The following is a 13,077-nucleotide window of genomic DNA, read 5'->3' as shown; positions in this document are numbered from 1 at the left end:
AGCATGTCCCGCTCCCGCAGCGGCTCCCTGGCCGGCGCGCCCCGCCCGCGGCCCGGCTCCTCGGCCGGCAGCATGTACGCGGGCGCGGGCGGCTCGGAGCCGCGGGTCTCGGCGTCCCGCCTGCAGGCGCTGCTGCCCGGCCTGCGCGCCAACCTGGACACGCTGTGGGCCGGCAGCCAGCAGGAGGCGCTGCAGGGGCTGAACGAGCGCCTGGCCGGCTACCTGCAGAGGGTGCGGGGGCTGGAGGCGGCCAACCGGGCGCTGGAGGAGGAGATCGCCCAGGTGCGGGCCCGCCGGGGGGGCGCCGGCCAGCGGGACTGGGAGGCCTGCGAGCGGCCCCTGGCGGAGCTGCGCAAGCAGGTAGGGCCGAGCCGAGGGGCACCCGGGGGTGGGAGGGTCCCCTGAGCTGCCAGACCCCGGGGGCTGCCGCTACCCCATCCCCTGGGCAGGGCAGGGGCCCTGCTGCTGTCAGTCCCCAGTGAAATGGGCAGGGCAGAGGGAATCCGTCTTCTTGTCCCCCATCAGGTCTGCGCTGGCTGCCTGCCCCCCCTCCCTGGGGTACCGGAGCCGGGGGTAGAACCTCTGGCCTGCCCTTGGCAAGCCAGGAGCTGGGGCAGAGAGATCTGAGGGTGCAAGGGGACAGACAGACACACCCACTTCGTGCGGGAAGCTTATCCCACCGGGGTGTCAGTTTCTGGAGAAGTGTCACGCCCTGTAGCCCCACCTCGCTGCTGCCACCTCCGTTTGCCCTAATCCACGAGAAACACCAGGGAGGCTGCTGGAACCTGGCCCGTTAGGTCTCATGTAATGGGGGGCAGGAACCCCAATTCCAAAAGCTTCTTATTCCCCACTACCAAGTTCTGTGGAAACACACGCGGAACCAAGAGGGTTTCTGCCCCTGGAAGCAGGGGCGGCTCTAGGGATTTTGCCGCCCCAAGCACGGCAGGCAGGCTGCCTTCGGCGGCTTCCCTGCGGGAGGTCCCCGGTCCCGCGAATTCAGCAGCAGCCTGCGGGAGGTCCGCCGAAGCCACCGGACCAGCGGACCCTCCGCAGGCAGCCACCGAAGGCAACGTGCTTGCCGCCCTCGCGGCGACTGGCAGAGCGCCCCCCGTGGCTTGCCGCCCCAGGCACGGGCTTGGCATGCTGGTGCCTGGAGCCGCCCCTGCCTGCAAGCTCACCATTTCTTCTGTTAGTAAGACGGCTGCAGGCCTGGCCTATCCTCTTTCCTTTCTCTGCTCTAACCCTCCGGCCCTGCTGCCCTTCGCCGACAGCCAATGGGAGACAGTACTGTGACAGGTCAGGGGGTTATTTAGGCTTAAATGTTCAGTGGTGACGTTAGAGTCCTTCGTTTTTGGATGCCTTGAAGAGGCCTGATGCTTTCAGACTGTGTGGAGCACCCACCTTCTGAAAACCAGGCCTCTTCTGGGGTCTCATGTGATGCCCCCAAACCAGCCTGTTTTGAAAACGGGGAGCTCAGAGGCTGATCTATCAGGAGCCCCTTGCACCGGTGAACTGCAGCCGCTGCTTTGTCTGTCGCTCAGTGAATCTCTTCAGGGTTGAAAGTCGTCAGCAGATCCCCTGGTGGCTAATCCCGCTGGTTTCCAACCCAACCAGCCAGGCAGGGGAGAGGAGAATGAAGTGCCTGCAGAGAGTAGCTGGGCTTCTGGAGTTGCTGAAACGAAATCCCTTCTCCTCTAGAGTCTGAACATACCTGTTCAGTGTCCCTACAGTGCCGCCGAGCTGGCCTGGAGACGGCTCCCTTCCCCCTCCCCCCGCTTTTGGCAGTCTCTTGGGGCTGCGGGTTAAACAGTTGCATCTGCTGAAGCTGCCAAACATACGTGTTTTTCTTTCTGTCTCCATGATTAGCCCTCTGAGAGTAAACAAAGGCGCCGAGATCCGGATTCTCTGTCTCTGTACAGATCTCGTCATCTGCCCAAACAGTGTGAACAAGGATCTGGACACGCCCTGTGGGTTTCAGCAGAGCCGGATCAAGCTGAATTTGGGGTTATTGTGACTCTTGCTTCCCTGAACATAGACATAAATTCAAAGGCCAGAAAGGACCATTATGGTCCCGCTGCACGGCACAGGCCAGAGAACTGCCCCCTGGTCGTTCCTAGAACAGATCTCTTGGAAGAGCAGCCAGTCTGGAATCCCACCATGACCTTGGGCAAATTGTTCCATTTGTTAATTACCCTCATGGTTACAAATTTACGCCTGTCTAGCTTCGGCTTTGAGCCGTTGGATCGTCTCCTTTCTCTGCTAGCTCCAAGAGCCCATTATTAAATATTGGTTCTCCATGTAGGGGTTTATCGACTGTAAGCAAGTCATCCCTTAACCTTCTCTTTGGTAAGGTAAATAGGTGGAGCTCTCTGGGTCTGTCGCTATAAGGCGTCTTGTCCCATCCTTTAATCCTTCTCGGGGCTCGGCCCTGAGCCCTCTCCAGTTTATCAACATCCTTCCTGAGAGCAGAAGCCTTCCCCCAAGGGAGGGCTGGTCTAGGCATCCAGCAATGGTGAGGACTCCAGAGTATTCCCTGTTCCCAGTCTGGCTCTACGGGGTGGGCTGCTTGCATGAGCTAGAAATCTGGAGTCCTCACCACTTGTGGTCATTAAAGATCTAAGAACACAAGAATGGCCACCGTGTCAGACCAATGGTCCATCTACCACAGGATCCTCTCTGACAGGGTCTGGGGTCAGATGCTTCAAAAGGAATGAATAGAACAGGGCAATTTTTCAGTGATCCGTCCCCTATCTTCCAGGCCCAGCTTCTGGCAGTCAGAGGCTTAGGGACACCCAGAGCATGGGGTTGTGTCCCTGACCATCCTGGCTAATAGGCATTGATGGACCTGTCCTCCAGGAACTTCTCCAGTTCTTTTTTGAACCCAGTTATACTGTTGGTCTTCACACCGTCCCCTGGCAACACGTTCCACAGGTTGACTGTGCATTTGGCCTTGTTTGTTTTAAACCTGCTGCCTATTAATTTCATTGGGTGACCCCGATTTGTGTGTTAAGCGAAGGAGTAAATAACACTTCTTGATTCACTTTCTCCACATCATTCATGGTTTTGTAGACCTCTATCCGCTCCCCTGCGCCGTCTCTTTCCTAAACTGAACAGTCCCAGTCTTTTTAATCTCTGATCACACGGAAGCTGTTCCACCCCCCTTGTCATTTCTGTTGCCCTTTTCCGTACTCTGCCCAATTCTAATTTTTTTTTTGAGGTGGGGCGACTCGAACTGCATGTGGTATGACAGGAGTGGGCGTACCATGGATTTATACAGGGGCACTATGATACTTTCTATCTTATCTGTCCCTTTCCTAATGACATTTATTTCTCTTGATTGCTGCTGCCCACTGAACAGATGTTTTCAGAGAACTATTCACAATGGCACCAAGATCTTTCTTGAGTGGGAACTAATTTAGACCCCATCATTTTGTATGTGTAGTTGGGATTGTTTTCCAAAGTGCATTACTTTGCATTTATCAGCCTTGAATTACATCTGCCATTTTGTCGCCCAGTTTTGTGAGATCCCTTTGTAACTCTGCATGGTCACCTTCTTCTGGATTAATTTTGTATCATCTGCGAACTTTTCCACCTCACCATTTTACCCCGTTTCTAGGTCATTTATGAATATGTTGAACAGCGCTGGTCCCAGTACAGACCCCTGGGAGGCACCACTATTTACCTCTCTCCATGGTGAAAACCGACCATTTATTCCTGCACTTGGTTTCCTATCTTGTAACCAGTTACTGATCCATAAGAGCACCTGCCCTCTTATCCATGTCTGCTTACATTGCCTAAGAGCCTTTAAGGGACCTTGTCAAAGGCTTTCTGAAAGTCCAAGTACACCCTGGGATCACCCTTATCACATGTTTAACTCCCTAAAAGAATTCCAATAGCTTGATGAAGCGTGATTTCCCTCTACAAAAGCTGTGCTGACTCTCCCCCGCCGTACCGCGTTCATCTCTGTGCCTGATCATTTGGTTCTTTACTACAGTTTCAACCAATTTGTCTGGTACTAAAGTTAGACTAACCAGCCTGAAACTGCCAGGATCGCCTCTGGAGGCTTTTAAAAAATTGGTGTTACATTTGCTATCCACCTGTCATCTGGTCCGTAGGCTGATTGAAGTGATAGGTTACACACCACCGTTAGTAGTTCTGCAATTTCCCAAAACTTCCTTCAGGAGTCTTGGCACTCAGCATCTCATGGCGCTTCTTACAAGGCTAAGGTTGTTAACCTGGCTGTCCGGCACCAGTTGCAATGCTGGCCACTACACTCAGCTTCTCCAGATTTCCGCCCCCCCCTCCCTCCAGTTTCCATTGCACACAACGTTCTCCTCCTTTTCCTGTCTCAAACTGTGCCACCCCAGAAGTGGCTGCATTTTGGTGATGGGTGAAGGATCCCTGTATATTGCGGTCTGTAAAGTCCACCCCTCACTGAGCCTTCTAGCTGGAAAACAAGAGCATCCAATTTGGGCTGGATGAGTTTAAATATTTGCGTCCCGGTCCAGTAGAGAAGGGACCTTCCCCTCCTCTCGGCCCCTTTCCTGCAGTATCGTTCTGACGGGAATATTAGAGGGAAGGCACTGGGGCCACCTGAAATGTCTTTAAAAACCCCAAACTCGGTGAACTATTAGCAACAGACGAATCGCTTCCACCTGCAGGGGGCAGGGCTGACTCGCCTTAACTGTCTCACGACTGATCCAGAAAGGCCACAACGTTCAAGCTTGTGTTAAAAGTAAAGCTCCCAGGGAGGATTTTCAGCAGCACCCGAGAGACTTAAGCACATGGGCCCCAGTGGCTTGCGTGGCAAAGTCCCTCGGGCGCGTTTGAAAATCTCCCCCTGGAACAGACGTGGTCCTGAGCCTCGTTCCTGGGGACCCCCGAGCACCTGCTGCCTTCAGCGAGAGGTGGGTGCTCAGCACCCCCGAAAGTCAGTCCCCTCCTGTAGTGCTGAGTCTGAGGCCTCCGAGTCTCTCTCCCTCTCTGCCTGGGAGGAAGGGACCTCTGTTACCGTCTCCCATCAGACTCCTCCATCATGGCTGTACGGAAGCCGGGGGTACCTCCAACAGACCTAATCTTGCACGGACTGCGCTGTCTTCTACCTCAATGGGGCTCTGATCCTGCCTTGGAGACGGACAGCCCCTCCCGCACAGTGGGGCTCCCTGGGGCGTAAACAAGACACGGGGATCACTTCACCCCCCCCCACCCCTGAAATGCAGCTGCTTCTGGGTGAAACGCTGCATCTCGCTGATTATGCAAACTCAAGAGCGGGAACCTGGCCAGGTGTCTGAATAGGGGTGGCTAGAAAGGGGGGGGCTGAAACGCAGCGGCTTGCTCGGGAAGTTGAGAACTCTTCTTGGCTCAATGGCCTCCATAGATTCTAACGAGCTCCGGATCCAGCCCAGACGGCAGAAAGCAGCTTGTTTTCAGGCGCTTCCATGGAAGTGCCACTGCCAGCAGCTGGATCTTCCGTCCCAGTTAAAATTCTCCTCTCTGGAACGTGCCTCGGCGATCTGACTAAACGCTACTGGGCTCCAGGGAAGAGAGACCCTCTGCCCTGCTTCCCCATGGGCTGCAAGGTTCAGCTTCTCCCCCGGGGACAATGCAGCCACCTGCCCTTGGCCTGACTTTGCTGTAACCCAATCCGGTGGCTCAAAAACGCCTTGTTTTGCTTTGCAAATGTGCCAGTTTCTGAAACGTGAAACCCACTGGCAGGTCCCGCTTGAGCTGCGGGTCTGAACTTGTTTCAGGAGGAGCTAAGCTGAAGAGGGATCGAGGCTGAGATAAGGGCACTGCAGGGGATCAGGCCCGGGGGGGCGGCAAAGAGGCCTGGGCTGCTTCCAGCTTTTGAGGCCCCCCAGCCATAAGAAAAATAAGACGACGATACAGTCTAATCTTGTGCCATCAGAACCGATATTTTTATTAATATTTATGAACATTTTTAACTCTTTAACATGACAATCTACATCAGTTAACCAAAAAATTTACATCTTTTACCAAATCACCTCTCTCATTTGCTTAAATTTGCAGCACTAAGTTGAGTGTGTGTCACATTTTGGCCTGATAGGGATGCGCATTGAAAACAAGTTGTGAAACTTATCAAATGCCAAAAAATTAACAAGTGTCTAAATTTGAGGCCCAGGCCAAGTGGCCCTCCTGCCCCCCCTGACTGGCCCTGTATCATGTCATACAGGGGTCGGCAACCTTTCAGCAGTGCTGTGCCGAGTCTTCATTTAGTCACTCTGCTTTAAGGTTTCACGTGCCTGTCATACATTTTAACCTTTTTAGAAGGTCTCTTTCGATAAATCTATAATACAGAACTAAACTATTGTTGTATGTAAAGTAAATAAGGTTTTTAAAATGTTTAAGAAGCTTCATTTAAAATTAAATTAAAATGCAGAGCCCCCCGGGCCGGGGGCCAGGACCGGGGCAGTGAGAGTGCCACTGAAAACCAGCTCGCGTGCCGCCTTCGGCACCCGTGCCATAGGTTGCCTACCCCTGATGTAATCTCATGTCACTTCGAGACCACAATGGCAGGAGTTAGGACGGCCCTGTGGGTCAGGCCTGGGGTTTGGGGCTCAATTCCCTGCTCCACCACAGACTCCCTGGGACTTGGGATCTGTGCCCCCGTTCTCCCCCTTGGAAAGGGGGACGCTGGCCCGGGCCGGCCCTGCCTTCACAGGGTGGTGAGAGTCAAGGCCTGGGAGGTGCTTAGCAGACAGTAACAAGGGATTATACGAGCACCCGGTTACTGTACCTGGGGATGACCAGGCGGCTCAGACTTGCTGTTGGGGGAAGAACTGGAAGAGGACAAGGGATGGGGATGTGGGGGATGGACAGGCTGACTGGGAGTGGGACCGGGGTTTGCCAGGAAGGGGGGCGGGGGCGGCCTGACAGGGAAAAAGGGAGGCCAGGGTTTCAACTGGATAGTCTCACCGAGCACCTGTGCACACTGCAGCTGTGGGCGGCACCTGTAGGAATCTGGATCAGTGTGTGCACGGGACTGAGGAAGTCTGGGAGTGGGCAGGCTTATGGAGATGGGGAATAACAGACGTAGCATTGATCAGACTGGAGCTAACTATCCCTTCTGGCCTTAACCTATGGTAGGGGCCTGTTCCCCTTCAAAGAGCTTCATGTTCCATTGATGGCTGCATACCCCGGTGGGCAGGAAGCCAGGCCCAGAGATCAGAGCCCCTGCAGCTCTCGCTGGTATCAGCAGGGTGCTCAGCAGGGAATCTGCAGAGCTGAGGCTAGGACGGCAGGTGGAGTCCCAGGATCCTACCTTTGGCCTGTCTCTCTAAGGGACAGACAGGCGGTGATGGACTTAACTTCTCTGCAGCTGGGTTCCTCAGCTGTAAGCCCTCTGTGCGGAGAGGTGGGGGGAGTACACGTATCGCTTTAGCATCCACCTCTCTTGCAGGTGGAGGATCTCAACATGGACAATGCCAAGCTGCTGCTGCAAATCGATAATGCCAGGCTGGCGGCCGACGACTTCAAAGTCAAGTAGGTCTCTTCACTCCCCCCGCTACTAGCGTCTCAGCCAGCCTGGCTGCTTGAGGGCAGGGCAAATCCGCTTCCTGCTGCCTTTAACCATCGCGCCCAGAACTTTCACAAAGCAACTTGCCGGGCCGAGTTCGAAGGTTCCTGCCCTGGGGGCAGCTCCCTCCCCTACGTGTCGCTAAGCAGGCTGGTGTTTTCCAGACTGCTGGTCACATCAGTGCTTTGAAAGCGTCTGTCCGCATTTCTGTTGTGCCCCATCGCCCTGGAATTGGGACGTGACTGAATCTGCAGGCTCCAGCGTTACTTGCACCTCGCTGTGTTAACTCGTCCTTGTCTTGATCCAAGAAAGCTGCCTGCAGTGAGAAAAGCCGGTGCTTGCAATGCAGTGTGCCTGAAACCCGCCCCTCCGCCCTCTGGCACGGTCTGATCTCTCCCCTTCCCCTTCCCAGGCTGGAGGCAGAGCAGGCCATGTGCGACAGCGTGCAGAAGGACACCCAGGGGCTGCGCAAGATCATGGAGGACACCAACTTCCTGCGCATGAAGCAGGAGGCGGAGCTGGAGGGGCTCAAGGAGGAGCTCGCCCACCTGCGCAAGAGCCACAAGGAGGTAAGGGCTGGGCAGGGGCTGCCAGAGGTGGGAGCGTGGCTGGCTTGGCCGTGCTTTGACTGGGGTGACAGCGCTTGGGGGCGACCAGCGCAGGACTGCGAGCGGCTAACACCCCGCTGCCCTCTCCGCAGGAAGCGAAGGCCCTCAGGGCACTGATTGCTAACTCTGACGTGACCGTGGAGGTGGATAACCCCAAGAAGCAGGAGCTGAGTGAGAGCATCGCCCAGATCCGGAAGCAGTACGAGAAAGTGGCCGAGCAGAACCGGGAAGATGCCGAGAGCTGGTACAAGGACAAGGTGAAGGGAGAACCGAGGAGAGCGGCTGCGACCCTGCGTCACGACGGTCCCTGGCATAACCATGGTGTCCTTCTCCTTTCCCATAGTTCGACACGCTGTCCCAGGAAGCGAACGTGAACACCCAAGCGCTGGAGGAAGCCAAGAGCGAGCTGAGTGAGCTGCGCCGGCAGCTTCAGGGCCTGGAGATCGAACGCCAGACCCTCCAGAAAATGGTGACGAGACCCTGCTTTCCCCCAGCTCTGTTCCTGGCAGCACGTGCTGCTTCCCTGGCAGGGCAACGTTTTCCTCCTGCAGACTGAGGAAGCAGGGGCTTGAGATAGGGGAAAAAACCATCCAAGACCCACTCCTGGGTGGGGCTGGGTTCTTCCCTCTCCCAGGGAGCCTCTTTCCTTAGGAAGGACGTGAGGTTTTCACTCTTATTGCCCATTTCCTAAAGCTGTGCCGTGAGCCAGGCAGAGGAGGGACTAAGTTACATGCCCCAGGCGGAAGCATCTGCCATGTCTTCTCCCCCGAGTCCTTGCAGGCCCGACCCGAAACCGATCGCTGCGTCAGTCTCTCTGGTTACAGGCCCACTAAACCTTAGCAAGAGCCGTGCCCTAGGCTGGAAAGGGGACCCTGCTGTAACCCGTAGGCGCCAAGTGAGCCAGTCCTGATGCCAGCTACGCCGTCCCAGGGCGAGCAGCCCCCACGTACCAGCTCCAGCGGGGATGGAGGCTTTTTTTTTTAAAAAAAAGCTGCTTCTAATTCTCAGGCTCTGCTGGCCAGACTCCCCCCTAACTGCTGCGATCCTGGTCTCATCCCTTGCTCAGGTGCAACAGTCCGGAGAGCACTGACTACACACGTGCGTGTGGAGAGACAGTAAACTAAGTGCCCAAGTGATGGGGTGAGCCTAGGTCCGATCTGAGCATTAATGGCAAGGGACGGAAAAGGCACCTTCTGAAGGACACCGGGCACCTGCCTCAGACGGGTGGGAGCTGCACGTCAGGCCATCCAAGTCCTAGGACGTGTTGGGTGCATTGGTCCCTCCCCATATTGTCCTGTGGTAGTTCCGCACCCATGGGCGGGTGCAGGCTCCCCAGGGTTCCTGGGCTGGTGCAGGCCCCCGTGGCCTAGCGATTGCAGTGAGTCAGTTGCACACAGGCTGCCAGGTAATTGCTTTGGGCCCTGCTCCTATCCAGGTGGATACCCTGCAGAACACTTTGCAGAACACCGAAGCCCGCTACAACGACCAGCTGGCAAACCTCAACCACGTCATCGCCAAGCTGCAGGAGGAGCTGGCGGCCTGCCGGGCGGACCTGGAGCGGCAGGCCCGAGACTACGAAGCCCTGCTGGATGTGAAGAGCAAGCTGGAGAATGAGATCAGTCAGTACAGCCAGCTGATTGAGGGAGTGATTGACAGGTAACCGCCCGGGGCCACGGACACGCCAGCCATTGCTCGCCCTCTATTCAGCTGGCTCTGGGGGCCCGAGTGCTACCGAGCCTTGGAAGACTCTCTAGTCTCTCTGCTCCCGTTCTGTCACCAGGTCTGGGGTCTTCCTCCTCCTGTTCCGGGCTGATTGACCGAATCCCAGGCCGCTTACCCCTGCCAGCTCCCGCGCTGTGCTTTATCCGTCTCCTTGCGGGATGAAATCCGCACTGGCTGGGGTGTGGTCTCTGAGCGGCCGGCATTGCACTGACGGGGCTTCTGTACCTGAGCTTTTGGATAGGAGAGGAGAGGCCAGTGCCCTTGACTGGGGCTCCACCAGCAGACCAGGATTCTAACCTCCTGCACCTGGTGGAAAGGCCTTGACCAGAGCAGGAGGGAGTGGAAGATGGTTTTTTAGCCCATGTAATGGATCCAGGTTGTTCCTTTGCAAGCCTTAGTTACCAGGCAGAGACTGTATTCATAGCAGCTGCTATGAAGAGAGGAAGCAACAAGAGACATGCAAATCCCATGGTCACTACAGCTACAGTTGCCCAGGGCTGTTCAGGGAAAGGTGCCCCCATAAGCAAATCTCACACACACACACACACCCGGAGGCACAGGGATCACACAAACGCTGCTGTTTTGTGTTTGCAGAGAGGAGCTGCTGAATCCAGCCAGCCTGGGTAAGTGAGCCCGGGTGGTGCCCTTAGCGTAGGGGCCTGGCTAGCTGGAGAGCAGCCTGCTTCGCTGCACGGGTCTGCCCTGGCACCAGTCTGCTTGCCAGCTTCCTGTGTGATCACACGCAATGTGCCAGAACCGTGCCCTGTCTTATCTTGCCACTGGTCCTTTTCTACCAATGCGGCTGTGTCCTTCAGCCTTGGCCTTCTGTCCTGTTGGAAAGCAGAGGTCCAGGCCTGGCAGGTTTGGAGTAAAGCCACTGCACGTCCACTCCAGAAAACCTGGCAGGGGAAAGGGCACCCGAAGGCGGCACTCTGCAGTGGGAGCTGGAGCAGAGGCTGGCTCAGTTCGGCCATGTGAGAAGCAGCACATTGATGCATGGGCCCGTTGGGCTAGCAGCTAATGCTTCTACAAGGGCCTCCCAGCCCTCTGCGTGTCCAGCAGCAGCACCCAGAGCACTGAGCTAAGCCCCTCATCTCGGCTCCAAGACTCGTGCTCACTGCAGCCTCTGAAGCGCCTGGCTTCCAGGTTGCAGTTGTTGGGTGACTCCAGCTGTCTGACGTCACCCCCTGGCACGAGTCCCTGCCTCTGTAGCACAGATCTGAGCAGAGGGGAGCTGCAAGAGCCTGGTCCCAGCCTAACAACCCCTTTTCCCTTCTCTCTCAGGCTCCCGAAGGCAGACCATTAAGAAGGTGGTGGTCACCACCCAGGAGATTGTGGATGGGAAAGTGATTGCGCAGCAATCGGAGGAAGTAATTCAGTAAAGAAGCAAATCTCGATCTACCGCTGCTGCCTTTAGAGCTCCTTTTAGGCTGCTTAACGAGCCAGGGGTGTGGGTTGCATTGTCTTCTGCAGAGGTCTCTGCTCTGCGGTGATTGGAATCCTGCTGAATAAAGATCTTCCAAACACTCTGAAATGGCTCCTAGCACCTCCAGTGTGTCTGGACACCGGTGTGGGATGCATCGGTTAGCTCACACACGGAAAAGGCATAGAGGAAGCCAGCTGCTGGAAGCCCCTAGAGAGGCAGCTCACAGATGGTACCTGCCAGTAGTTAAGTGAAATAGAGAAGATCTGGCTGCTTGTCTGCGGGACGTGCTCTTTGGGGAAGGAGGTATCGCCTCCTTGTCAGACCTGAACATCTACGTGTCTCCTCCTCGAGATGCTGGAGCACTATGGGCAACAGAGGCTGTGCAGATGGGAACTGGGGGTGCTGCTCGGTTCCTTGCAGTCGGGGGTTAGCAAGGAAGAGAAGCACAACCTTTAGCAGTGAAGGGATCCTACTCGCCACCTTCTCAGGTCATGGAGGGGTTTCTTACCATACACCAAGTCACCCTCCGGGTCTTCAGTGGCTCCCCTAGTGTAATCCCAGGTGCATTCTCCTACTCCTGGCTGGACCCCAACCCTTCCCCTGCCCAGGGAGTCTTCAATAACTCACCTTGTATTTGTCCAGTGACAGGAAAGGCCCCCAGAGGACTGAGAAGTGAAGGCATTGCTCGAGGCAGGGGGCTGCTGGCTTTCCCTGGCCTGCCCAGTACAAGCAGCGGCATGACAGCTCAGGAAGAGCCAGTATGAGAGAACAGGCCCAGAACGTTTCAGGCTCTGCCCTTCCACGTAGCTGACACATGCGCCCAGCTCTGATGCCCCGTTCCCACAGGCTGCTCCCACAGCCCCCATGCATGGCCTGCTGTTCCTTCCTGTGAAACGCTGCTTTCCTCTTCTGTTAGCCCAGCACCCCGAGGCTCTAGCCATGAACCAAAAGCACCCGGGGCTGCAGGCTCTAACACACTGTCCCTGACCCAGTGACACACGCAGGCGGCTTACAAGGACAACCTGTACTGGGAGAGGCTTGTACTCCCAGGGGCTGTTAAAATGAGGACAGTCGCTTCACACAAAGAGGGGGGAGCTGGTATCAGATGCGCCCGAGGGCCAGCAGTGCTGCACGAGGTCCCCTCCAGAGGGCTTAGCCTGCAGGGAGTGGTCTTGGTGTCTCTCTTTGGTGCTCTCCTGATATTTCCCTCCACCTGAATGCAGTAGAAGGGTGGAAGTGGAGGGCTAGCCAGGGGCTCGGGGCAATCCAAGGTGCTATGGAGAGGGGTGGTGTGAAGTAACACAGAACACCTGACAGCTGCCAGTGGATTGGCCCAGGAACCTTACCTAGCATGGCCGGCCGGCCTTCCCCCTTCACTGTGCTGTTTAAATGGAATTGCCTAGGTTTTTTTAAAAGAAATGAAGGTAGAGATGTTCCTGCATCTGCAACTGGCTGCTGGGCAGCAGTGAAACACCCACACAGCAGGGATCACCAAGGCGGCAGGAGTCCTGGCCACAATTCTGCACTTTTCTACGTCGTGTGGGAGTCAGGGCCCTGCCCCCCCCACTCCCTGCGATTCCCCATCACTCTCAGCCAGCCAGTAACACAGAAGGTTTATTAGACGACAGGGACACAGTCCCAAGCAGGGCTTGTAGGTACAACCAGGACCTCTCAGCCAGGTCCCTCTGGGGGGCAAGGAGCTTAGACCCCAGACTTGGGGTTCCTGCCTCCTCCCAGCCAGCCCAAAACTGAAACCAAAAACCCTCCAGCAGGCTCTGCCCCTC

The 13,077-nt window shown here is 56.1% G+C and overlaps 1 protein-coding gene across 1 annotated transcript; it reads left to right on the top strand.

Annotated features, from left to right (window-relative positions):
• Positions 1-3: 3 nt before the first annotated feature.
• LOC120374796 (keratin, type I cytoskeletal 18-like) lies at positions 4-11,401 on the top strand. The gene is made up of 7 exons (XM_039495065.1): positions 4-360; positions 7,421-7,503; positions 7,950-8,106; positions 8,238-8,402; positions 8,489-8,614; positions 9,581-9,801; positions 11,152-11,401. The coding sequence occupies exons 1-7, from the start codon at positions 4-6 to the stop codon at positions 11,171-11,173; spliced, it is 1,131 nt and encodes a 376-aa protein (XP_039350999.1). The 3' UTR covers positions 11,174-11,401.
• Positions 11,402-13,077: the final 1,676 nt, after the last annotated feature.

Source organism: Mauremys reevesii, linkage group 11, assembly GCF_016161935.1.
Source record: "Mauremys reevesii isolate NIE-2019 linkage group 11, ASM1616193v1, whole genome shotgun sequence".
In the NCBI taxonomy this organism is placed as follows: domain Eukaryota; kingdom Metazoa; phylum Chordata; order Testudines; family Geoemydidae; genus Mauremys; species Mauremys reevesii.
This window is presented reverse-complemented; position numbering and strand designations above follow the sequence as displayed.

What these genes read in the sequence shown, in the direction of transcription:
- LOC120374796 (XM_039495065.1), top strand. Translation starts at nt 4, where the DNA reads ATGTCCCGCTCCCGCAGCGGCTCCCTGGCCGGCGCGCCCCGCCCGCGG. An exon ending in GCCGACGACTTCAAAGTCAA is followed by an intron (nt 7,504 to 7,949) that starts GTAGGTCTCTTC and finishes TCCCCTTCCCAG; the next exon opens with GCTGGAGGCAGAGCAGGCCA. An exon ending in AGAGCTGGTACAAGGACAAG is followed by an intron (nt 8,403 to 8,488) that starts GTGAAGGGAGAA and finishes CCTTTCCCATAG; the next exon opens with TTCGACACGCTGTCCCAGGA.